A 26388-nucleotide genomic window follows, 5' to 3' on the forward strand; every position below is an offset into this window, starting at 1 on the left:
GCAAGTTTTACATAAATTTACACAGGGGAAAATTAATTCATTTAATCAGTCACTGTAATTATATTAGCAGTAGACTGAAAAGTCTAAAGCAGAGTTTCCAGGCACCAATCCAGTCTATAGGATTGTACAGTGTAGTGTTTCCCACACCTACACATCTCATAACATTTGAACCTCTATTAAAATAATTCAACAAGACTGAGGCCACTGGTGTTTGTACAGGTTTCTTTGGGCCTACACTGAACAGTTTTATGCATGTGCTCATGTACTCATACAATCTGCCAGACCAAGACACCACAGATGCAAATAAATGGGGTGGAGTGTAGTGTTGTGTATATCAGTGTGTAATTGGGTAGCTCCAGCTGAAAAGGACATATTTTCCAACTTCTCATATTCCTTCCTTTGGATGTTTCCATTACTTAGGACTGCCACCATACTACTGCTGTTTTCTGTATAATGTCCATCATCACGATGTCTGGTTGGTATGCCAATACCTTTTATCTGTCTGGATCTGGAGGTCCAACAGGATATCAGCCTTGTTGTTCTCCACCATTCTATAAGGTTCCCCCCATTCAGACTCAGGAGTGTCCTGCTCAAATGCCTTGCATTTCTTTCTGTATGTGATCCCTGTCTCTTGGTTGTTTCTCTTTCCCTGCCAGCATGTTACATCCTGCTACTAGGTGCTGGATTGTCTCACAAACTGCTTTTTACAGTCTACATCTTGGGTCTTCTTTGCTTAGCGACATCCCTGCTTCAAGAGAACCAGTATTTAGTGCTTGAACTTGGGCTGCCGTAATTAGTGACTTTACTCGGGAGCAGAAATTACATAGGGAAGGGGGGGGGGGGGTTCCTGATTCCTCTTCCTGAGAAGAACGAAGAGATGTCCCTCAATATATAATTGTGAAAATAAATATAGAAATTTAAATTACTAGAAATATACATTGTATTAACCTGTGCTAATGATATATGCAAAACGATTTGTTTTTAAGCTTTGAACGATTTCATCCTCCCTTCATATGCGTCACAGTGGTTTGGTCCACTCTGTAGCAGCACCCGAACCCTCAAATATCAGCTTTCCTTAAAAGAAAGCGTCTCAGTGGTGGTTGATCTCCAACAAGCAATTGCTTTGGTTAACTTAAAACAAAGGAGTTGTCAGACAGGTCTGTTTTCTTTTACCACTCAAAATAATAAAACACATTTGCGGTTGTAAACAGATTGCATTTTGTTCGCGCCATTACCTCGCGGTTTAATTATAGTGGTCAATCACGTCTCCTAATGCATGTATGTCTAGGGCAGTGGTCACTAACCTTAAAAACTTTTGAAATCTGAGCAAATTAAAGATCTACCAGCATAAATGTTAGACCTAGCCTACATTAAACTGTTCATGTCCCTATACCCTCCAATTACATAAATCTTACATCTGGTCTGTTTTTAACTCCAACTGACGATTACGGTGGATTTCATCTTTGCTTTTAGAGTCTCAATAAGGAGTCGGCAGTGACTTCAGTTAACCGTCGCCTTCATCTGTGAAAGTTTTTGCGCGGGCGTTTTGGGCGGCCAAGACAAAAATAGGCTTCAGTGTATGTTCCCGCTTTCCTAGCGATCCGGTGAAACAATTTGAGCTTTTAGCAAAGCATTCATATTTTTTGAATGAACTAAATGTCTCGGAGGATGTGTCCTTGGAACTAACTGAAAGGAAGGTGGGTGTGGATTTGTACAGAAACAGTGACCCAAGCATTGATGGAAGATGAATCTGAGACGGAGTTGGGTTCTGGAATCATGGTGCTTATAATAGCACCATGTTTCAGCTAAGAACATTTCTCTCCGAGTTATCAACCTAGAAATGGCATGTTTGGGGGTACACACACCTCCATCACGCAGCTACTATGGTGGAACCCTTCTCTAGGTCATTAGCCCATTGAACAATAAAATGCAAATTGGTCCTCTTCCATTTACAGTCCAGGTGTAAGATGTTTGAAGCAAAGTCACAGATCTTTGACTTCCAGAAAGAAAAAAAAAAAAAAAAAGTTCTCTTCTGTGAACAGTGCATGATCAAAGGTAGAGGCTGATGTGTAGATTCATTTTTGTTGAGTGTGAGTCTTTAGCCATCACTCATGTAATTAGTTATATTTCTCTTGTTGGCTAAATAATGCTAAAGTTTCATAGGCAATGCATGTGGTCTTTAATGCCAATTTGTTTATAATCACTTGATGCAGTGAAAATTTGCAGTGCATGTGCATTTTAACAATGGGGTTGTCAATGCAACCTCTCCTGGGGAACATGCTTAGCTAAAAGAGGAATAGCATCTTAGAAATCCACAAATGTACAAATGTCTCCTATTGAATGTGCAGATGTTTTTTATTTTCCAGTTTAAAGCACAAATCTTTCCCCCCCTGTGGTGTAGGTGTCCATGCTTCAGGTTATATAAGGAGCAAAGAAAAAAAAAAAAGAAAATGTACTGTGCCACAGTGAGAAAGTCCCTAGGAGGTAGCAGTGGTGGTTGGAACAGTGCTTGGCTTTTGTTGTCTCTCCACTGCCACCTTATTGCCTAGCGTTGCCATGGAGAGGGTGGCATAGAGATCTGAGGACTGAAAACAAGGTGGTGGTAAAGATTAATGGCTGCCATTGCACTCAAACGTCTGGACATTTGGAGACATGCAGACTGGCTTACAGCGCTGGTCATTCCTTCTGTGCAGCTCTGTGGCACTGGCCTAGTTTCTTTTGGTACCTCTATAGAATCCACCCTGGAAGAAAAAGATAATAGCAGAACTACATGTTCTAATAGCTTTACTTAGATTTCAGTGAGGCCCATTTTTTCAAGGTGAATGTAGGTTATTTCAAAAGGTACCGCTTATGTTGTCTGTCACAGAAAGATCTCACTCTGTCAGACTCTGACTGCCAGAACCTCTGGATTACAGAGATGAAGAGGCAGTTAAATGGGATTAAGGTAAATTCAGCATACAAACAAAATCAATAGATGTGGTGAAAGTCATCCATCCTGCACAAGCCAAAGCTTAAAAAAAGAAAAAAAAAGCTTCTACACCGAAGAATCCTTACAAAATGTAGTCCAGAGGAGGCCTTTTAAGAAATGTTTTTCTCTTTACCAATCAAGATCAAAAATATTGAGAATACAGAGGATGCATCAGGGAGGTAAAACAAACCACAGTTTCCTGCTCAATGTGTTTGAGGGAAAGACAGTTCTGCTCCAAGTGTCCCAACTGCTGCACAACCGTGTCCTGGAAGTGATCTAAATGGACAAGTCTTCACACAGGAAAAACAAGAATTACCAATTCAAATATTCACCAACTTTGGTAATAGCTCATACTCGAAAATGAATCCTTACATCAAACTGTACCTTTGATCATGCACTGTTCGCAGGAGAGAGCTCACATTTTCCTGACAGTCAGTTAAAGATCTCAGTGACTTTGCTTCAATCTTCTTATACCGGGACTGTAAATGGAAGAGGACCAATTTGCATTTTAACATACAATGGGCCAACGTCCAAGTAATCGCTGCATGATGGAGGTGTACACACCCACAAACATGCCATTTCTAGGATGGTAACTTACAGAGAAATGTTCTCTTAGCTGAGCCTTGAAGGTATCAAAAGCAGCAATGACTCCAGAACCCAACTCCGTCTCAGATTCTTCATCCTCCACCAATGCTTGGGTCACTGTTTCTGTACAAATCCACACCCACATTCCTTTCAGGTTCACCAAAGGTCATATTTGGTGATACAGTGGTTATATAGGAGTCAGCTGCTACCTACATAAACCCAGCCCACAGCTCACAAGATCTGGGTTTGTGATGTTATATCCAACAACAAATCTAGACTTTTGCTAGTTGGTGCATATTAAACTTTGATGTTCAGCAGGGCTGAGGACTCAAAATTAATGAGGAACATTCACCAGGAATTTATGGTTTGAAACTCCCCCTAGTGGACTTGTGCCTTATGTTCCATTCTTTAACCAAGCTGCCAAGGTATAGATGAACTTGCCCCACCTGTTGCACTCTCCATTGAAGTAGAGGGGAACAGTCTTCTGGGCTTGAGTGTGGAAAAGGGTGGCAGTTCTTCTCCCTCTGGCTGCATTTCGGTCATCTCGGTTTCCACACACAACTCTGTTGTGTCAGTCATTCCCAAATACTATTTTTCAACTTCAGGTTTTGAAGGTGAAATGTGAAGCATACGATTAGACACAAATACCTACCTGTCGATGATTCCAGGGGTGTTTTCCTTGGAGGTGGCTCTTTGCATAAATCATGTGTCTGAAAAAAAAAAAGTGGCTTTTCTGGATTTTTTTTAGGTCAAATATTCCATAATACTTTGCATTTATATCAAGGTTAAAAAATACTGACATGTGTATCAGGAAATTTAGGTATGCAGATATTAAATGAGCTGAAAGCAATGTACCTCTGTAAACACATCAGGTTCCTCATCTGCAAAAAAGGTATCTTCAGATACAGTCTTGTCTTGAAAGCCTGAAGAGAAAAGAGACAGAGGGCATGAACATTGAAGCGGAATTTATCAGCTCATAATAGACATCATGGTGTACAGATTTGAAATAGTTTCGGTATGAGTAATTTCAGTTTCCTAAATATCTTAATAACTAAGGTAGAGCCATAATCACTGATGAGCAAGCCACTGCTGCCTGCAGATCTTCTATGACATGCCTGAATCCGCGGTGATCTCTCTGTCTGGGTGCAAGAGGTCTAGATTCTGGAGTTTAGCTTTGCCATCATGCTCTCCTACCACACCTTCAGCCCTCTTTTGTTCCAGTAGTCTGTGTCTGCGGGTTGATTCCTAATCACCATTTAGTCACATCAGTCAGAATTGTGTGTGGCAAAGCAAGGCAAGTTTATTTATAGAGGAACTTTCACACACAGTGGCAATTTAAAAAGTTATTCACATGAAATAGTTGTTACATAGATAAACATGTTCTATAATTTCCATACATTTAAATGGAAATTATATATTAAGAACAATTGATTTAAAATGATTTCTTAATCTTGCATCATTAAAGGAGTTCTTAAAGTGAAAGATTTAAAGAAGAGTTTATGATCAACAAGCCCAACAACCCTGGCTTTTAGAGTGGCTCATTATAAAAATAATAGGATACCTTGAAGTACTCTTCTTCCATACTGCTGGGTGAGGAAAGTGGAAGAACTGCAAAAAAGTGGGAAAATTAAACATTGTATATCTCGAACTACTAGTGGCCTATACCCCACAAATGAAATATTTGGCTTTTTCTTCCCTTACTCCAAAAAACCCCCCAAAAACCCAGAATAATAATAATTACCTGAGGCAAAGAATCAGAAGTATTACCAAACATCTGGCACAGTATTGTGAACCAATGCCATAGGTGAGTGAGCTGTGTGGTCACCTTTGAGTTTAATCTTCTGTCGTGGCCTCTTGCGAGTATAATCAGCATGAGGTGCATCTCTGGAGGGACGTCTCTCGCTGGGCAGCACGTAGGTGTCACTCTCGGAGTGAAACATCCTCAGTTTCCTCTGAATATAATGGCAGTGAGAAATTATCCAAGGTTTTCAACTATTCCAGAGGGTTTGCATTCTTAAAAAAAAGGAACACCGCTAGTGTCTCTCTCTCAAACAGACCCATAATGGATTTTAACTCACCTTTTGTGCAGATTTCACTTGTTCCACACCAACAGGAAGGGACTTAACAGAGCCACCAGACCTAATTAAGACAAATTCACAACCACTGCAAGTCATTTAGTGCAAGGTCATAAAGCTTTGTGTAAAAAGTAGAAAGCAACCCATACCCACATACTGTATTCATTTCAGCCAGATGTGATACATTAGAGAATTAAGGGTTGGACCAATTCACCAGTAACACTATAGATATGAGAAAAGGATTAACTATCTTCATAGTCTGTGTTCTGCTGGCTTGTCTGAGTGTAAGCCTGGTATGGGTTCAACATGATCTTTCCTACCCATTAGAGGAGAGAGGCAACCCAAAGATGACAGCTTTGGCCCGCACCACCTAGACAACAAAGATGCCACTTAATTATCAAACAGTTAATCTTGAGGTTATGCTTATACAGAATCCCAACAACAATGGCAGACCAAGAGCAAAATAGTGGGGGAACATGGATATGTGAATGAATATTCATCAAAGCCATTTTGGTTATCTAACCAGACAGGATCAGTATACTTAGCAAATGAAATGGGCCCCTTCCAGCAACTTCAAAAGTCAATAACACAATGCCACACAGTTGACATTGTTAAGTCATTTTCAGCAAATGTTGTTCACAGCCATGTTAGCCAGGCTTAATTGTGAATGCAAAAGATCTAATGCCAAGACGCATTGAGTGTCTCTCAAAGCTAATTGGTTCACAAGACGACCCTATGTAGCCAACATTATAGTACCCAAATATGACTGTTTATCATTATAAAAGGATGGAAATTTAACGTTGCCCCCATTAGAACTTTTTAGTGTCTTAATAGCATTTTGAGAGACATGAATAATGTTCTACAATTTCCATCTTGATTCTGATTGGACAGTTTACATTCTAGAAAAGGTCATTAGGTTCTCATCCTCCTCTTCCAGTTTAGTTTATGCTACTGTGATTTTGTTAGTCTCTGCTTACCATACTGGGGAAAGAAAAATGCAAAACATTTTTCTAACATGAGGTACATAAAAGTTGAGGATTTCTTTATACAATCATAAAGAGTTAAGTTTAATTAGGGCCAGAATGTGAGAAGGCTCAGCTTCTTTGCCTGTTATGAATCACTACTCCACTTCACAAAAACAAAGGCCACAAAATAGACCAGCTGTGCAGACCCAAGGGCTCCGAGCAGCTTGAAAATGGGTAAATCTTTTTTTTTTTTTTCTCCAGTTCAACAGCCATGAGCAGCAGACATGTCAGTTGCAGCAGACTGAGATTTTTGGCTATAACTGATCTTTCCTCTCCCCCAACTGAGTAGCCAAAGAACTGCTGAGGATCATTTTCCTCAGCTACAGTTGTAAAGAGGATTATCCATCTTTGAGCTAATTCAGGTGTGCCAGAGCAGGGGGAAGTACAGGAACAATTCAGAACCAAGATTGGATAACAGCAGTATACATGTGTCACAGTATCAAGACTGATCATCAGGAAAGTGGTGAAAGTGATAAGTCTCCAACTTGGTTTGCCTCAATAACTGCCTTAAGAACTTTCCTTACTTCCACAGTTTGTGGAAGCAAGTTAAATCCTTAAGGCAATTCTTGATGCAGCATTTTTTTTTTTTAAAAGCTGGAGACATAACCAAACCCCACTGACCTGGTACCTCCATAAAGCAGCCATGAACGTTATAGTCTTTGACTTCCTGTCACATGACCTCTCTGACACATCAGTGAGAAACGTGTTTTTCAGAGTTTCTGAAACGGTGACCTGAGACAGTCATATACACATCCACTCGCTCAGCATAGCACCTCTGAAAACAAGCACTCTCATGAAAGTAAACATTATGTCAGTAAATATTGCATATAAGCGGAGTATGTGATTCCTTACTTGTTGTTAGTTGAACAACTTAGCATAGCCACTCTGCACATTGGAAAAAAAAACAGGCTAGCAGTGAATTAGGAAGAGAATCCTATCCTCAATAAAGAGGACAGAAAGCGCAAAGATGAGCCTATAAATGTTCATTAACATGTAGTAAGGCAGACTCATCAGTTTCCTGAGCTTTTTTTAAGATTAGATTTAACATTCTGATGACAAAAACTAGAGTTGACTATTCTGTCTATATCCATCTTGAGAATTGTAATAACTGTTTTCATGCTGATGATTTTAACTAATGAGGAATATTGACTACATGGGCCAAAAAGTCATTATAGCCTGTCCAAGCAAGTGAGGGGCAGGTGCACCAATCAAATGCAGATTTAACAGTTTCAGAATCAGTGGGATTCTTTGCATATTGGGCAGAATATTGTGTGTATGACCAGCACACACAGACATGCAAGAGTGTCAACTTACCTCTGTGTCTGAGCTGTTTCTTAGACAAAAAGGATCTTCCACTGGTGCAAGTCTGCTTCTGTACAAATGAATACAAATGCTGTGGTGATGCTCTTAAAGATAGAGTGCAGATATATCTGTGCAGATACAAGCTCACTTGGGTGAGGGAAGTTTTCCTGGTCCACTCTGAAGAACAAAAGAAACCTAGGGGGAAAAGGGAAAAAAAAAAAAGATACAGAAACAGATCCAATTTTTCTATCCAGCCAGCCATCCATGTCCATAAATGATGTCCAGTTAGAATAAGTCTTTACTTGATTTTTTCCTTTAGTCACTGCAACAGGAGAGCTAAAAGAAGAAAAATGCAACAGTCATGGATGTTAAACATGTAAAAAGTCCAAATCATTTAAAGACCCAGGGAACACCTTAAATTATTCTAACACATTTATATGATACTAGAGTGTGTTAATAAATATTCTGCAGATTTTCAATAAAACCAAAACAAAAATATCAGTGCTGAAAAAGCAACTAAATTGGCTCATCAGCCCTATCTGAGAGGTCTTGGTGTGGTCCTGATGGTCTAGTGTGTGTGCTTGCTTGACATCTCAGTTACAGACTCACAACCTGCTATGCTACTTAAGCTTTGGAACATGGGAACTTTGGAAGTGTGTGAGCCATGAAGAGCAAGATCAGCTTAAGGAGAAAAACACAGATTTAGGTTCCATGGGTTTTTAAATGACATGCCAGAAAACTGAAAACACACACACACCTTCATAAGACTGAGAATCATTCCCATTCCTTGACATTCAAACACATCTTAATGCCCATTATAAGAAAACATAATTCCTTCTAGAAATGCAGATTATCAAAACAGTACCTGTTTGATATTTGCATACCATCAGCTGGAGTAGTGGAAACTCCTAATAGAAGAAATTGTACACATTGACATACAAAATCAGTAAAGCAGCAGGTGGGATATGAAATGATGCTCATGGATCATGTCTGAGATTCAACACACCTGAGTCTTCCCCAAGTGATGCCACATGCTACAAATAAGATGTTCCAAAACATTAACTTCCAACATTTTAATAGGTCATAGAATATCTATATACCGTATGTGCAGTTTTAGCATCTATTGTTGTCACTGTGTGGGGAGATGTGTGGGCTCTAAAGAGGGATCACCAGCAGTGAGACCAGAAGTAATCTTGTCCTGCACCATGAAGTGTGATGTTTAAAAACCAAACAACCAAATCAACAAAACTGAGTTTGGCCACTTCCACCCAGCAGTGTGAACACCAATTGCTATATTATGACAGTGAGTAATATTCAGTTATAGTACCAAACTATTGCAAATACTACTAACGTATCGGCCACGTTTGTGTAACTGAAGGCCAACAAACCTGGGCTTCAGGCGATTTCTCTCTTACAAAGACTTTCTCCAAGGCAGTCTGGATGTCATGTTGGGAATCGAATGTGATCAGGACCATTTTGTCACTGACATCACCATGAGTGACAGGAAGGGACATGTGAATGATCAAAGTCTTCTGATCATCACTTTCTAATTGGAGGGAGAGAGTGAACATTTCTTGTTTACTCGAGTTGTGTCCTAACAAATTTATATAAGATTTCTCATGCAAAATAAGATGCAAATCTGTACACTGACATTTTAAGAAATAAGATTACAATAGAATTTGCAGCATAAAACAATATTTGATAAACTATTTTTTAGTGTTTTTTTCTCTTAAAAAAACCAAATGTGTTTATCCTGTTCATTTTTTTTCCTCTTGGCAAAATGTTCACCTGGCTTTGAGATCTTCAAGCTTTAGTCTGAATTAAACCTCACCTTGAAGACTATATGTACTGATGGCTTCTTTAGGCAGATGAATAAGCTCCCACAGAGTTCCCTACAGATGGATGAAACTTAAATAAACAGTTGCTAAAGAACTACTTAAAATCATGACCATATAAAATCCTCTTCTAGTTTTTATGACTGGGCAGAGATCCTCCCACAGGTAAATGTTTACTCAGAAAGGCTGTTAGTACTGGGTAGAGTCCTGCATAGAAATGAAACCCATCAGGACCTCATCACTGGGAAGTCAAACAGTCACATGAGCAATCTTGCATGAAACATTACAAAAGGTTAGGACTGGGACTGTGGAACTGACTTAGTCCAAACAAGGTGCAACTTTTTTTTTTTTTTTTTTTTTTTTTCCCCCCCTCCAATAGAGGGTACTGATGTAACAGGTGAAGATCATTTGGATTAGAACGCACTTCTGGGTCATTCACATAGAAGCTGATGCAGGAGGTTCCAACGTTGAAGTCCACCCAAAACTGCTGCAGCAGCTCATCCTCAGGTTTGAACAACTAAGCAGTGTAAAATGCATGTGTTGAGAAGGACACCAGAGCCACGTGAAAACACTCTGGCACTCCGCTTCCTTTTTGCAAAATAGAAAATGCTTTTCTATTATATTTGTGTTTCTATACCCCACAAACAGGCACGAGAATGTAAAAGCTAAGTGTAAACTAGAGTCCTACTTTCAGGCTTACCTCGCTGAAGCCTAGAAATGCCCTAATGCACGGAAATGAAAACACACTGTGTGTGAGAGAATGAGAAAGTGAATTACATTCACAAATAAAACCAAATATTGCCAATTGCATATATTGTAATAGCAATGTACAGATACCTTCTTGAGGCCCCAAAATAACTATTGAGTTTGTTCAGAAATATCCTACAGTCCTTTGCACAAAAGGTGTTATAGGATTCGGGGGGGGAAAGAGAGGAGAAATAAAAAAAAGATTCCAGTTAATTACCTTTTTAGACTTGTATTATGATTTCATTCATAATTTAAATCAAGATGGGCCTTTATGGCTATATGAACATACCGTTTCAAACTCTTTCACCCTTATCGTTGTGAATGCCGATGCAAAGCTTCTGTAACTAAACCACTTGCCCACCAATTCCTCCCTTTGTTTTTTTGGCGACAGTCGACAGAGTGCCTCAGAAATGGCCACCTGCATTTCATAATCTGTGCCACATGAATATTTAAACAATTTATCTTGACGATATCTTAGTGTTGTGCTATAAACATACACACAAATAAATAAATAGTTGCAGACTGATTTACCACCAACATCGATCATCACTTTTGCAAACTCCTCTCTGAAAGAGAAAGCAGGACAAAAACTGCTGTATACAAAGGAAGATCAAATTAAAAACTGCAAAGGTTTTTGCATAAATCTGATAAGGCAGCAGAACTGTAGTACTAGGACAATTCCACTAGGAGGCAGCATACGCCATCCACTTATTGAAACCTTTCAGCGTCACATTTTTAAAACTAAAGAAGCCACAAACTATCTTCATTTAAACAAATCACACTGGGTCTCAAACAGCACCAGCATATCAGGTATCGTGCATAATCATATGCAATTTTCTCTATACTAACATTATTAGCTTACATGGCAGTACCTTGTCCATCATGATCAACATTACAGCATGGTTTGACCTGTACATTTATACATTTGTAAATAGGCCTCACTTTCTTTAATGATCATGTTTTGTTCATGCTTCTAAGTAATAACTTACAGCAAAAAGTCATGATCATTGGTCTGGCAAAGTCTTTTCCGGCTCTCTTTAGAAGCATTGTCCAACATGGAGTTGATTGTTTTAATTGCCTGTTTGGGGAGAAGGAGACTGAACTCAAAGGAAACTTAATTTAGATTACAGATCTAAATTACAGCAGTTTGTTTCTCTCACTGTGGACCTACCTCAAGGCGCAGATTAAAAGTCACTTCTTGGTCTATCACAACAGCGCCAAACCTCAGCATAAGGATTTCCAAAATTTTATTGCTGCCTGCAACATAGACAAACAAACAGTAAATTAACACTGTGGAAATTTCTACCAATCACAGTAATGCATACACTAAAAATATTGTGGGCACCTTCAACATTGCACTGGCAAAGACCCTGAAAGAGAATAGAAAATGTGATTAATCTTTGGCTTCTGACATCAACTAGTAGAGAACACCGTTATGAAGTGGTGAACAAAACTGGAAACAGTTTTGGCTCTATGCTGACATGGAGGTACATCACCATGGACACTTCATAGAACACTTCCATAAGCAGCACCGGTGACTTGGTTGGTTTCGTCTGTGTCTTCAGATAGTCCGAGACCCTCTCAAACCAGTTCAGCATGTGCAATTCAAAAGAAACAGGGTTACCCCGACAACGGGCATTATATTACCCGTGACAGTGTGCATATTTAATCGCCGTTATCTATATTACAAATACATAAATATTATTCCAGACCCACAATATTACCCTCTATAACTACAGGGCAGTTTAAGGCCTCAGTCGTGTGGGACTTCCAGCTAGTGTCCCACCTCCCTACACACCCATGTCTGCCTCAAGGATAGGGGTGTGTTGGGGGCCAGAGATAATGAGCATGCCGGGTTATCCATGTTCTGTACAGTATCAAATCAGTTAGACAGGATACTTATCTTTATTACAATACCTTGATGAACAAGTGTGTTGATGCAATCTGTATCTCTGGAGATTAACTGTCCAATTGCTTGTAATAGCAGTGTAACGTTTTTGAATTCATTTTTATGCAATTCCTGGGGGAGGGAAGGGGGAGAGTTAGTTAACACACAAAAACAAAACAAACAAACAACCAAAAAACAAACAAACAAACACACCACACCTCCCAACATAAATTAAGTTCTGCAGGAGTTTAACTTTATGAAGCAATGTATCCACTTGTTTGCAAGCAAATCTCGATGGCATATTAAAGGCGCATCCTTCCCGGAATGTCCTCGACACTCGGTTCACTCTCAGACGATTCTCAGCGTTTGCATAAGAGCAAAGTTCTTCCGGGAAAACGGACGATTCACATCTCATCAAACTCATGTGGAGCCTCAGGTGCATCTTCCACGAGATGTGATTTTGTGAGGTAATTTGCCTTGGTAAACAAGGCGTGGCAACATCTTCAGACTTCAGGTGTATGTATCGACTGGCAACAGTCAAAGTATTCATTTAAAACTTGTCCTGTTATTTCTCTTATAGACTTAGAATTGGTAAATTTGTTTACAGGTCGTGACTCCCTTATTTTACACAGTTAATCTAGTCTTTAACTCACTTTTAACCTCAAATAAAAATAAAACATTTTGCTATCGAACTTACTTCAAGAAGTCAGCCCCTTCCATTTTACAAAAGGGTTCGTTACACAAATATCAACCTCAGAAGCGAAACTTCTTTCAATTATCCACAGTCTAATTGCACACGTACGGAAACAACATACATAGTACAATCCAAGACATGGCATGCCAGTGATGCTAGAAGCATTTTCACGACTTTGAGACAGAGAGCTCACATAGGCTACTGTCACAACTCGCAAATTCAGATTCAGTTGATACCCCTTATAGGCAAATTTTGAAATACGCGAGTTGTGGGTAAAGGTTAAGTTTGTAAAAAGCATATCTTCATTTTAAAGCTAAAAGGTTGTCCACTTTTTTTTTTCCACAGTAGGCCATACATGCAGCAGCAAAACAGACAAGCACAATCCATCTTAACAATTGACAATCCGTTTTAAGTGCAATCAAATATACAGCCTGGCATGATTACAGTACCAGGTCATTCAGAATAAGGGATGACATTTGCAATATGGTACGCGTGTCAACATATGGGATCTTAAAACGGTCTTTACATAACGATTATTGAATCAGATACCCTGGTTGCAACTTCATCCAGCCGTTCGACCAGAGACGTGGAAGACTTCTCCTCAGTAATAACCATGACGGCTGAAATAACATTATTACTAGCGAATGCATCTTCCAGTTTGCCCGAAACCTGTATAAAAAAGGTTGAAAGTAATTAAAATTAGGTATCATTCGTATATTACAGGGTATCTTGAAAAGCCTCCGTTGCTACGATAGGTTAAGCAGTTCAGTGATGTTTCACATTCGTTACACTAACAGCATAAACATACATCCCTCGTATATTAGTTACTCATGTCATATATCTAGGCATAGCTGTTCTATATATATATATTTTTTTTTTTTTGAAAGGATAAATGTAATCAGATTTGTTAGCAAAATAAACTTACATTCATAATTTCGAAACCGACGACTCCTCAGCACGCAGATTAACACAGGTGCGCCTCATTCGAAAATAATTATTCCAGGCGCACGTGGTAAAGGTTTAAGACAGTTTACGACTTGCAATAACATGAACGCATTTTTATAACTGCAGTTTTTATTAATTTTATATGGTAACGTTTTCTCTGCTATGTCCTAGCTTCCTTTCCAGTTCTTCGAGTGAACTGCTGAGTTTAATTCCTGACAATTCAAGAAGAGCAAACAGGATAGGAACTGCACATAGCACGCGCTGAATTAGTTACCCGAAACGCCTGCATAAAATATTAGAGCCCACTGTAACGTCTGAAGGGGAAGAATGTGGCTAAAGAAGCAAACCTATTATGACATAAATCACATCACGAACTCAGTTAATTTTGTTAAAATTATGCCTGGATATAGATACCTCAACCTGTCTATAGATAAATAAGAAGTATGAAAAAAAACGAGCCTGTGCTTAAAAGTGGCATTTGATTTATTTTACTTATTATTCCTATATTTAACTATGTTTGTATTTATAATGGCATCGTAAAGCATCCTATATTCATACATTACAGTTCATTCACGGATGGTGAATTATCATGAGGCACCCGTTACAATATACTCCCATAACAAAGGAATGAAAAAGATTACTTTTTCGTGCAGTCTGCTAAGAGCATCATCCAAGACACGCTTTATGCACTATATTGGGACCGCAGTACAGATATTTTACCGACCCGAAATATGGCATTACTGATATTTTCATATTTGTTAACGTATTATTTCAAGGGGGAAATAAGGGATTTCTGTTGTAAATATAAATAAAATTTCTTCATTACACTTGCAGGTGTACATAGGCAAAACGTTTTCTATCTGCGCTGTCTGTACACAAATTGGTTTGAAAAATGAAGTTTCTACTTTCTTGATTAGTTCAGATAGCAAGCTCTGGGGATACATTTACAAGATTCATACCTCAGCCGCGAAACAACTGAATAAACATTAAAAAGAAAGTTTAAAAAAGCCAGAAAGACTAAAGTGGGATTAACTAACACCTGATATTTAAAGGCTTTTATAATAGTATAATTTAAGTATAATGTGACTTTAAGAAAGGAGCTGTAATTGAAATGGATCGGCTGTTTACTGTGCGAGGTTTGTTTTGTTTGACCAGTCCTTGTTGTTTTGTGTCAGCAACGCAGAAAGGCTTTTCGTTTACATATAACAACTAATGACCTCCAATAGATTACATCACACATGGGATCAACTCTTCAACCCGTGCGCGCACTGTGAGCTTTACCTTCGGCTGAGTCTCAGTCGAACTTGCTCGTAAAATTTCGCTGACGCGTATGTTGCCTGGAGTTCTCAACCGTCAGCTCAGATTTTTGGCCGCGATAGTATTTTTCTTTCTAAAAACTGCACGCATCAGAGTAAATTATTGGATCCCTATAACGATAATTCCTGCATTAGCATTCAGTCTCTTAATTTATACACAGGTCACATGTGGATTTTTTGGAAATTTTATTGTAGACCTACGTTGTTTGGCTTCGATAGATGCACCAATGTCCGTGGACTAAATATGAGCAAACTTAGACTTGTAATGGTGTAGGAGCGCGCCATTACTAGAGGTCAGTTCCACGGATCAGGTAAAAGGAAAGTCTGTTTGTCTTCGGTAGAACTGAGGTAAGGCAGCGCATTGGCCGGCCCTCCCTCCCTCTTTACATAGACAGCACGACACAGCCCTTACCAGTGAGCATTACCCAGTGCTTGCCGCTTGACGCGCACCTGTATGGAAGCGGCGCTACGTGGATTTATGCGATGTATTGAGAAAAATACGGGCCAGGTTTATTGGGACTGTGGATATAATTGAACGGTATTAGTCTTAATTAATTTCGTAAAATAAATGTTTACTCCAAACATGTACAACATTTACTAAGCGTAAACGTTCTGATGGTCGATATGGTTCGGAGTTGAAACACCTCAGTGACCGAGTTCAGAAAGGCGCTCCTCACGAGTTCAAGGAGCTTCGTACAATGTCAAAATCGTCAGATCAGTTTGACAACTCAGATTGTGTATGCTCATTCGGAATGAAGCTGACATGGGATATCAACGACCCTAAACTTCCACAGGTAAATATTTATTTACCCACATTTACTTATCAGCTATTTCCTATACAATATTCATTTTGGAAATGAACGTTGTGCTTATGTAGGCTACATTACGCAAATTACAGAGGTGAACTTTTTTTTTCTAGATGAAATTGTGTTTTTGTTGGAAATGTTCTTTACCTAATTTATTCAAGTTGGATACACTGCGGTGTGCTTCTGCCACTTACTATTAGATGTCTCATTTACATTAAACAGATTTTTTTGATAAATAGATTAAATTGTTCCGCCAACGTTCATCCCTCAGTAGCATTCCTGAGTAGACCTATTTACAGCTTCCGGAATACATAATCTGAGAGCTGTCAAAGGATATTCGTAATGAATTGTCTTTACAGGACACGAAGCAATACGACGCTTTCCAGGAGTGGACGGATGGATATGTTCGATATATCTACAGTGCCGAGGACAAAAACGCGCAGCGCCATTTGAGCGGCTGGGCAATGAGGAACACAAATAACCACAATTGTCAAATCCTCAAGAAGTCTTGTTTAGGAGTTGTAGTTTGCTCCAGGAACTGCACGCTAGCGGATGGAAGCAAACTCCAACTACGGCCAGCCATCTGTGATAAAGCACGTCAAAAGCAGCAAAGTAAGATTTACACATTTAAATTACAGTGAATTATAATCTGGTCTGGTTAAAAACTATAGGCTACTAAGAGTTGATCGTTATCTGAATAGGATCTAAAGTTGGCATAAACACATAACTAATTTTACTTACATCTTAGTGAACAAAGCCTGTTAATAGCCTATAGCTCTAGTGAATAGCTACACAGCGTTTCTACCAAAGCAACGTTGTGAATACAATTCTGAATTACATTAAGTTGCAAATACAATTGCTTAAGTTTCATTTTGAGAAGTTACTTTCTTACGTGCCTTCGCCAGCGCACCTTGGTGAAACGCTACAACGTTTACCTTACAACGTTTGAGTTTTCAAATCGGTTCGTTTTGGGTCATTTAATGTCCCTGTAGGGAACATGACCTTCTCCGACGGCCTTTCTTGTACGTGAACTTTGGTTGCAGTGTCAACTAAAGTAGTTGACACTGCTCATCAAACTGCTCTTTGATGCATTAAACTGCCGATATATTAATATATTAGAGGAAGGCCCTTATCTATCTATCTATCTATCTATCTATCTATCTATCTATCTATCTATCTATCTATCTATCTATCTATCTATCTATCTATCTATCTATCTATCTATCTATCTATCTATCTATTTTTCCCCAGTTTTGGTACTAAATGATTAATAATTAATAACATCTTAAGTCTTCACGTACTACATAGTACGATGTATTGATTCTTCTATTTTTACGTCCCTCCTAGAAAAGCTTTGTCCTAACTGCAACTCGGCTCTTGAGTTGGTTCCATGTCGAGGGCATAGCGGGTATCCAGTCACCAATTTCTGGAGAGTGGATGGCAAGGCCATATTTTTCCAGGTGTGTGCTTATCTTTTCCTGATGGTACGGTTAAACTGCTATCCTGTGTTTTTACAAATAGCCTAGCGTAGATGAACAACTTCATTACACACCCAAATATTTTGCCCCATAATATTTGTATATTGTGTATGTAATTTGCCTTCTCGAAATATCCTAGGTATATATGCATAGTAGGCTACCCTTTAAAGGTGAATCCTCTGTGGTATACGTTTTAAATATAAATAATTCAATGTGAAAAACTAAAAAATGCTATATCAAAATAATTTCTTAAATGAAGAACAAACAAGTATGCTGGTAGCATTTAGAATAACTGTTAAGAGTATATAAAATACTTTATTTTTGTATATTAGTTAAGTAACAGTTATTGTTTAGTATTTTTTTTTTATTGGGGTTGAAATCAAAATTCAGTTTTGGATATTAATTGAGTAGTTGCGTATCGCATTTATAACGCAGCCTTGCTATTTCGTTGTGTCTAGGCTAAAGGAGTCCACGACCATCCAAGGCCCGAGAGCAAGTCAGAGACAGAGGCGAGGAGGAGCGCGGTGAAGAGAAGAATGTCTTCACCTCATTTTGCTCAGAAAAGAAGACTCATAGAGCCAGAGGTTAAAAAAAAAAAGGAAAAAAAAAAAACACTCGCGCTCGCACGGATAACTTCAACAGTTCTGTCTCTGCATTGTTTTTGAAAATATGTAAATTCGCAGACCTGAAATTACTTAGCAAAATACTACTTTGGTAGGGGAAGCAATTAATAGATATTCACTGTTACTGAAAGTGGTGAACGTCTGTTCATTATAGACTAAGCGTACCTTTGCAAAAGTTAACTCTGAATATGGATACTCAGCAAAACATAAATCAGCCTCGGTTTGAATATTGGTTTTTTTTTTTTTATTAAATTATCCACTTTCCAGTAATCACCTGTCTAAACTGACATGTTCTAAATTGTCTAATCTGTCAATAGACGCCTATGAAAACTCATGTTAGGGTCCGAAGAGAGAGTTTAGCTATAATTTAAAATCTGACCTACGTTAATTAGGAAACGTCAGATCAGACTGAATGAAACTCGAACTTCGTGTCTATTTCTGCACTGTCACGTCAACTAACCAGCCACCATCAACATGTTCATTTCCCAAATATTTATAGTAAACACACGTTTTAGAGGCTGACTGTGCTATGTGCGATTTATTTTCCTTACGTGAGGGGAAAAATCAAGTCAGCAACATTTAAACATTTTTATACAGAGAAAAAACTTCATTAACTTAATGTATTTAAATAATTAAGAGAATTAGACTTTATACTTCACAACCGTTTCTGTCGACCGTTTCTCTGTTGCACGTAATGGTACTAATAATATAATAGTCATGTGTTTGTCTCATGTTTATTTATGTACAATACTATTTACATTTACAGCATTTGTCTTATAGGTAGTTTCCTTATTTAATGAATAATAATATAGACAGACAGTTCTAAAATAATAAACATTACTAACATCACCACCAAATAAGAATAATAATAATAATAATAATAATAATAATAATGATATCTTAATCTTCAGTTTATTTCTTTTAAAATGTAGGATAAAATCATTTTGCCTGATCCTGTATGAACTTTGATCTTGTTTGAATCACCCCCTTTTTTTTATTTTTTATAATTCTTTTTTAATTTTTTTTTTTTTGCAAATCATAAAAATGGTAGTATATGTAGGCAGAGCCGTTGTGACATAATAATTCTTGTTCTCCCCAGCCTGGACGCTACCACGATATGCCTTTCCCCAACATCCACCAGCTTACTATGGAGGCCCCAGACCGTTTCAGTATCATTGCTGAATCCAACTTCCCCATCCAGACCCAGCACTACCCTGCCTTTCAGAATCCAGAGCCCTACAAGTTCCCCTACGACACCCATGGTGCCACCACCATGGCTGATACCTCCAGCACCCTGCAGAAGCCTGCCAATCATCGTCTGTACATGCCCCGTCCACCGTGTGGATATGACTTTGCGGTGCCAGGCTACCTGGGCTCTGGGCCCTACCCCCCGGCACTGTACAAGGACCCCGTCAGCCCACAGAATGAGGCTGAGCTCAATAAGGGTGGGCCCAGCTTAAGCGGGACTCCACACTCTGCCAGCGTGCTTCCGAACCATGAGCGCACTTATCCAGACACCACTGCCAAGCACCACAGCTGGAAGCAGATCCTGGGCAAAGGGCCATATGGGGATCGTGGGGAATACCCACAGCTCCCTGCCAATGCTAACCATTACTACAACAGCGAATACCCATGCAGGTACACAGGACCCGGGCCTGCTACACCCACAGCCCTCCAGACCATTATCACCACCACAACTAAGGTGTCCTACCAACCCTGCCCCAAGCCCTCCGTGGTGAAATACGGGGAGAACGTCTATGACGTAAAGGGACTGACTAACTGTAATTCTCTTTTGGAGGAGTCTTCCCCCACCTCCTACTCTGAGCTGAAGATTCCAGAGGACTCAGGTGTGATCAAAACAGCTGTTTCCTACCAGGACCCGCTCCCCACTAAAATTGAAAGGGCGGAGAATTTCGAGGGCTACCGCTACAGCAGCTACAGCTCCAACAGCTACCCCGAGAGGGTGACGCATCCATATAGGTACGAGGGTGGAGAGTACTGACATGATGCTTCACACCAGTGAGCCAGGAGATCAGAAGGTGAGACAGATACATAGTGGACAACACAATTTGTGCTGACGGTACCTCAATGATAAAAATCTAACCCACTGGGTGAAAGAGTGATTGTTTAGTCTGTAAATATGTGTAGCTATTTATAAGCAGTATTTGAGCATTAGACCTGTTGAAATGTTTTAGTTGAAAAGCTGTTTGTGTAGATACCTGATCCAAAGTTAGTTAAATTCCGCAAAACATTTCAGAATATTTTTTAATTAGCTAGCTGTGTGTTAAAGAAAGATGATACCTGTTTATAAAAAAGAAATTGCATTTTATGTCTTTGCAAATTAAGAGTGGAAAAAGGTATATTGGAATCACAATTCTGTTTTTGATGTAAAAAGTCTTATAATCTTATAACTAAACTGATTGCAAATTAAGTGTGACAGTAAGTCATTCAGACTGGATACACAGTATTCCCTCTTTTCTCTATTATTAAAGATTAAAAATACATTTAATAATAGTTGTCTGAATATACATGACATAAATGTGTATTAAATGTAATTAATAAACATTTTCTATATATTACTTAGTGTATTACATGTATATATTACAAGTGCAGAAAGTGTTTAACAAACTCTGAACCCTTTTTACTGAGCAACATAAAACAGCTCTTTTCGGGGCTCTGTCTGTTTATTCAGCATGTGTCAGTGGGAAGTAAAAAAGAAAAAGACCGCCTACAAGCATATAATGAAGGGCTTTGTGACTGAGCACTTTTAAGACACTAGAGAAAGAGAGTGACACGCTTTACTGGCATGGGCAATCAAGTAGAGGATGTTCCTCTGTCAAGAGGCATTAAGGATAATCATAGACAATTAACTGGCTGGTTTGTCAATGGACTGATTTTAATCTCCATCTTAGTTACAGAGCCCAGACCTCTGCACTGGTGGGGGTGGGGGCAGTGTGTGTGTACAAATAGGAAATAGCAGTATAACGAAAGCAAAAGGATGGAGAGGTTGGAGAAAGGATGAAAGGATAACATGTGCAAGAAGGGGGAGAGAGAGAGACAGAACGAGAGAGAGGCCAGTAATACCTGCTGCTGACAGTATCTCTTCACACAACCTTTGCACTGACGACTAAAGACAAGGCGCCACGGCATCATGGAACCATGCACACACACACACACACACACACACACACACACACACACATGTAACTACTAGCTCCTCCATGTTCTCAAGACAAACACACTTTGTAGGGAGATTCCTTTAGATGTACTGACTAGATAAACAAATGGTTTTGTAACATCAGAAATGTGTGTGCTTTGTGAGCAAATCTCCTTGAAATCTGTCAGGTTGGACATTTGAACGATGCTTGGCATCCGCTACATGTCAAGTCAGCGTAGAATTGATGTAAAACTATAATACACTGCAGAGAGAGGGGCCTTTACCAGTTCAGTTTCAAATATTTCTAAAGCAGACAGACTTTATTAAAAACATGGCACAAAAGCAAGTAAGCACTAATGTCCAGAATGTCACTTTACCGAAGAGGGTAAATATGATCCTCTAACATTTGCCCTTCCACTGTTCCCTGTCTAACCATAATGTGCTATTTTGTGTTTTAATATACAACACTGTGTGCGTTTTGTGTGTATGATTAATGTTAGTTCATATCTCGGACACCCCTATAGTTCCCCTGTTGCCCTCATGATGAGCCTCATATTTCAAGGGCTCTTTGTTTACAAACAGCAGGGGAAAGATAGTTGTGGCTCAAAGGCAGGTGCCTCATAATGTCTGCAACCATGGAGAACTTCAAAGACACCATCTTGAGTGCTACCTCATCCCTGGCAGCATACTGTCATGCTGGGCATCACACTAACCTGGCCCGCTCTGAAAATGGGTCCCTATTTCTGAACTATTTCTGCACTGAGTTTGCAAGATGTGCCTGAGAAAGTCCTGAGGAAATATTTGAAATGTGCTTTAAAAACCCACTCTCAGTATTCAAGGTGCAGGACAGATTCAACAAGGTCCTTTTTTAGAATAGAATATTTTAGAATATTTCACCAAATAAGAGAGGTTTGCAGTAGGACTGCATATGGTAAAACATTTCACCATACACATTGCTGATAGTGACATTGAGAATTGCATACAAAATTAATATTATTTCAGAGACACTTTCTATCTGACAACCTTCTAGTTACACCACTGGAATGAATTGAAGAAACTCAAAGCTGATACTCACTGCTTATGCTCATCCTTACATCTTTTTATATCCTATTTTAGCAAACACACTGCTTGGACATGGTTGTAATAATTATTGTTTAGCCCTACAGATCACAGATTTTTTGATGCATCTCAGAGCGTGTTGTGCACGACAAATATTCTGGGTTAACCTATAAAGCCACGGTGTCTACCCAAGTACATCCCTGCTCTTGCCTCTGTTCTCTGATGCTGTCAGTGTCCATGGGCCTACTGTAATTGCTCTAAAAAACAAGAAATGACTGAATTACACTGATGCATTTTCAGCCTTTAACTGTGCAAAGTCTTTTTTGCACATTTTGCACATTATTGGGATAATTAAAGGTAAATGAAATGAATTAAATTTAAACTTCCCTATTTCAAATTTCAAAATACAACAAACAAATAAAGATAAAATAAAAACAGAAAACTTTGGCCATTGTTAGACTGCCAGTGCTGAATGCATTATACTGTGCCCAGAAGAGGTAAGCAATACATGATCTGTTGCTTATTGTATCTTTAAGTATTTAAGTATACAGCAATACATGATCTGTTGCTTATTGTATCTTTACGTATTTAAGTATACAGCCATTGACTCTCTCTCTCTCTCTCTCTCTCTCTCTCTCTCTCTCTCTCTCTCTCTCTCTCTCTCTCTCTCTCTCTCTCTCTCTCTCTCTCTCTCTCTCTCTCTCTCTCTCTCTCTCTCTCTCTCTCTCTCTCTCTCTCTGTGTCTCCCTCCCTCCCTGCCTCCCTCTGCTGCATTAAGAAAGAGTGGAGCACAGGTGGTGTGTGCTCCATATTTCTTCATCACTGTCATTAACTGAGGTCTAGACCAGCCTGGTTCTCTGACTGAAGTAGGAGAAGAGTTTAGTACTCAGATGCTGTGATGCACTGAGAACAAGCACCAGGTCTTTTTTTTCTCTTTTCTGTCTGTCTTTTTATTCTTTCTCAGGATCTCCCTCCTCCCTGTACAATGTAAAGTCCTTTCATACCCCTATCGTTCCAGTTTGACCCCATCTATCCTATAGAGTCTGATAAGCCTTTGATTGAGAAGTGCACAATAAAGAGATTTTGTTCAGCTCCAACTGAAAGACTGATTCAGAAGTTAAAAGCACTTAAAACTTTGTACTTTAAACTGATTTGGTAAAGGTGCTATATATATATATATATATATATATATATATATATATATATATATATATATATATATATAAAGTATGGGCTTGGTGGAATTTATTAGTTTATTCTTTTGAATGTAAAGGGTTAATTATTTAGTTAGTTAATTAATCTGTCCAGTGAAAAAAAAAATGGATATAACCATTTTAAAAAATTGAGTAGGCCTTAGATATTCGGATTGCATCAAATGAAATTAATCTAAATTAAAATAAATCAAGAGATTATGATTCCTACATACACATTGATTGTCCCATATGTATACTGGTCATAGAAAGGCATCTTCCTTTTCAAAATGTGCACTTTTTGTTGTATATCATTGTATAAATTATATACAATAATTATAATAATAAAATAATAAATCAATTTGCTTTACACAATAACTCACTTTAGCTGGGTCAAAATACTATTGTAAAACATTTATTTGATTCAAAATTACAACAGTGAAATAATATTTATTTGGTTAAGTAAACAGCTCCCATCAGTCCCCATTTGTAAACTACTTCAGGTATATCAAACCACATTACAGATCACATAAACTAACTGCTCTTTCTGTGTCACGTTACAGCCCGTCCTCCCAAGTGTCTCCTCCCCGTGTGTGTGTGTGTGTGTGTGTGTGTGTGTGTGTGTGTGTGTGTGTGTGTGTGTGTGTGTGTGTGTGTGTGTGTGTGTGTGTGTGTTCGTCTGTGTGGCCACGACCCCCATGTGTCACACCTGTTTATAATTGCTGGTCATTTACGTATGTATATAAACCCTTATGGTTCTGTTGTGGGTGTTTGATGTTCAAGCTAGCTTCATTGCTGCATCGTATTTGGTTTCTGTGTGAATAAATGTATGTGTTTGTTTAACGTAACTCGCATCTTGATTAGCCTCCTTACGTTACATTCTGTCTCTTACTGACTCCTGAACTCATGCTTTGCTCCTCTGTGGTAATGTCACACCCACCAGTTGTCTCGTGTACAATAAAAGAAGCTATTTCTTCAGACTTTTACTGCTTGGCAACCAAATCTGGAAAGGTTCTTTCAAAATAACAGTTGTGGAAAACAACAGGACAGGAAATGGAAAATAAGAGATATAAGGGATTTAAGTATCACATTGAGAAGCCTCATTAACAAGTGACACCTGTCAGACCTTGACTAGATCACTCCAGACAGGATAACTACGCAAAAAGCTGAGAGGCTAAGGAGAGGCCAATAGCAAGGACCTGCTCTGGCAAACATATCATGAGTACTCCACAAACCTGGCCTGGATCTGAAAACAGCACAGTCCATAAATGGAAAAACAAAAACATCAGAATCTTGTCATGTGATACTAAAAAGCACCTTAAGGATTCTCAGTCAAAACAAAAGGTGCTCTGGTCAGATGAGAACATCAAACATCTTGTTCTGGATGTTACCATGCAAAGAACATTTTTCCTGTAAAGAGGGGGGTCTTGTCAAATGGGATTAGGATGCCTGATGGATAGTGTAAGAGGCAAATTCCTACAGAAAGCCTGCAGTCCTCAGACAGAAAGCTGAAAATGGAAAGATGCTTCACCTTTCAACATGACAAGACTGCACAGTGGTGGAAGAACAAGAAGCTGAATTGGCCTGGTCAGAGCCCAAAATTAAATCCCAGATAAAGTCTATGATGGTCAATTAGCCTTAACCTCACAATCTGATTGAGCATGAACAATTTTGACTGAGCATTCTTGTACCTCTTTAAGTGTATATACAAAAGGTGCTTCCAGAAAGTATTTTTAATCAACCTAATTATTCTACTGTTTCATTTTTTAATTTATACTCAGAATTGGAATTTGTCATTCTGGTGCTGCAATGTGCAGTTTACTTAAAACTATTTTCCAGGTTTTAGAGCAACAATCAAAGTATCCTTGAAACTAATGGCTCATTATGTGCGTAAAAGTTAAAATCTGTGCTTTTATGCAAATAAATAGATAGGCATCTAACTGTTCTCCATTATGTAGTGAAAATGTAGCTTTAGGGCCCGCAGAGTGAACCTTTCCAGCCACTGGTGCTCCTAAAAGCAGAAAGACAAGAGAGGACAAAAGTTTAGCCCGCTGATATGATTGACAGCCTCACTCACTGAAAACATCCCAAATAAAACAGGTGCACAGATCCTTATGAAAAGTCTTTGGATGCACCATAGCATCGTTTTCCATCCCCATGACCGTGAGACCAAGCGACAACATGACATTCCTGTCAACCTTGTTACACATTCTGGTTCTGACCTACTCAGGCTACAGTACGCAAAACTGTCTCACCTGATAGATACTGTTGTTTTGAACTCTGTCTTGAACCATAGTAGGAATGCCAACAATGCAGCTGCGAAGAAGGCGCATAACTGTTAGGAGCGACTGGCCAGCGACAGGTTATTTTTTATTCCAGGACGCGCGATATCTACCGACTGAAAGAGCAGAATGTACGTGAAATGTATTGTGAACATAAATCAAGCTAACCTGATATGAAGGGGTGCTAAACGTGGTGTCCATTTGTGTAAAGACACTGCGATGTCAAAGAAGAGTCACTGACTATTTTGTATTTCATTCTCTATAGACTGTAACATCGTTGTCAATATTGACAGCACTGTGATTCAGGATGAATAGCTTCAGGGTTAATCATAAAGCAAACAGCAGGCCTGCGAAACACTAATGTTTTTACTTTTGGAGGAATTATTTTAATATGGCCTGAATAGCATGTAAAA

At 38.9% G+C, this 26388-nt stretch overlaps 2 protein-coding genes across 6 annotated transcripts; one reads left to right on the forward strand and one right to left on the reverse strand.

Moving 5' to 3' along the window:
* Nucleotides 1-2074: 2074 nt before the first annotated feature.
* On the reverse strand, nt 2075-12417 carry sycp2l (synaptonemal complex protein 2-like). 5 transcript variants are annotated; one of them, XM_081719000.1, is made up of 30 exons: nt 12034-12417; nt 11883-11907; nt 11709-11794; nt 11527-11615; nt 11069-11103; nt 10827-10969; nt 10628-10680; nt 10491-10536; nt 10215-10307; nt 9787-9847; nt 9344-9501; nt 8962-8989; nt 8821-8863; nt 8258-8291; nt 8104-8150; nt 7968-8025; nt 5949-5998; nt 5632-5692; nt 5379-5505; nt 5115-5161; nt 4669-4798; nt 4409-4476; nt 4206-4263; nt 4000-4116; nt 3567-3676; nt 3353-3447; nt 3159-3258; nt 2846-2904; nt 2669-2741; nt 2075-2585 (listed from the first exon to the last, which is right to left on the reverse strand). In XM_081719000.1, the coding sequence occupies exons 1-30, from the start codon at nt 12133-12135 to the stop codon at nt 2478-2480; spliced, it is 2304 nt and encodes a 767-aa protein (XP_081575126.1). In that variant the 5' UTR covers nt 12136-12417; the 3' UTR covers nt 2075-2477. The 5 variants fall into 5 exon arrangements, with proteins under 5 accessions (XP_081575126.1, XP_081575125.1, XP_081575120.1 ...); XM_081718999.1 differs by having other exon boundaries at nt 7968-8019; nt 12019-12417; XM_081718994.1 differs by having other exon boundaries at nt 12019-12417.
* Nucleotides 12418-15321: 2904 nt separating this feature from the next.
* gcm2 (glial cells missing transcription factor 2) lies at nt 15322-20866 on the forward strand. Its single transcript, XM_027013616.3, has 5 exons — nt 15322-16174; nt 16546-16798; nt 17534-17646; nt 18123-18248; nt 19387-20866. Exons 1-5 carry the CDS (start codon nt 16079-16081, stop codon nt 20287-20289), a joined length of 1491 nt encoding a protein of 496 aa, XP_026869417.3. The 5' UTR covers nt 15322-16078; the 3' UTR covers nt 20290-20866.
* The last annotated feature ends 5522 nt before the right edge of the window (nt 20867-26388 follow it).

The sequence above is a fragment of the Electrophorus electricus genome, chromosome 1, assembly GCF_041902795.1.
Source record: "Electrophorus electricus isolate QZ-2024a chromosome 1, ASM4190279v1, whole genome shotgun sequence".
NCBI classification, from domain to species: Eukaryota; Metazoa; Chordata; class Actinopteri; order Gymnotiformes; family Gymnotidae; genus Electrophorus; species Electrophorus electricus.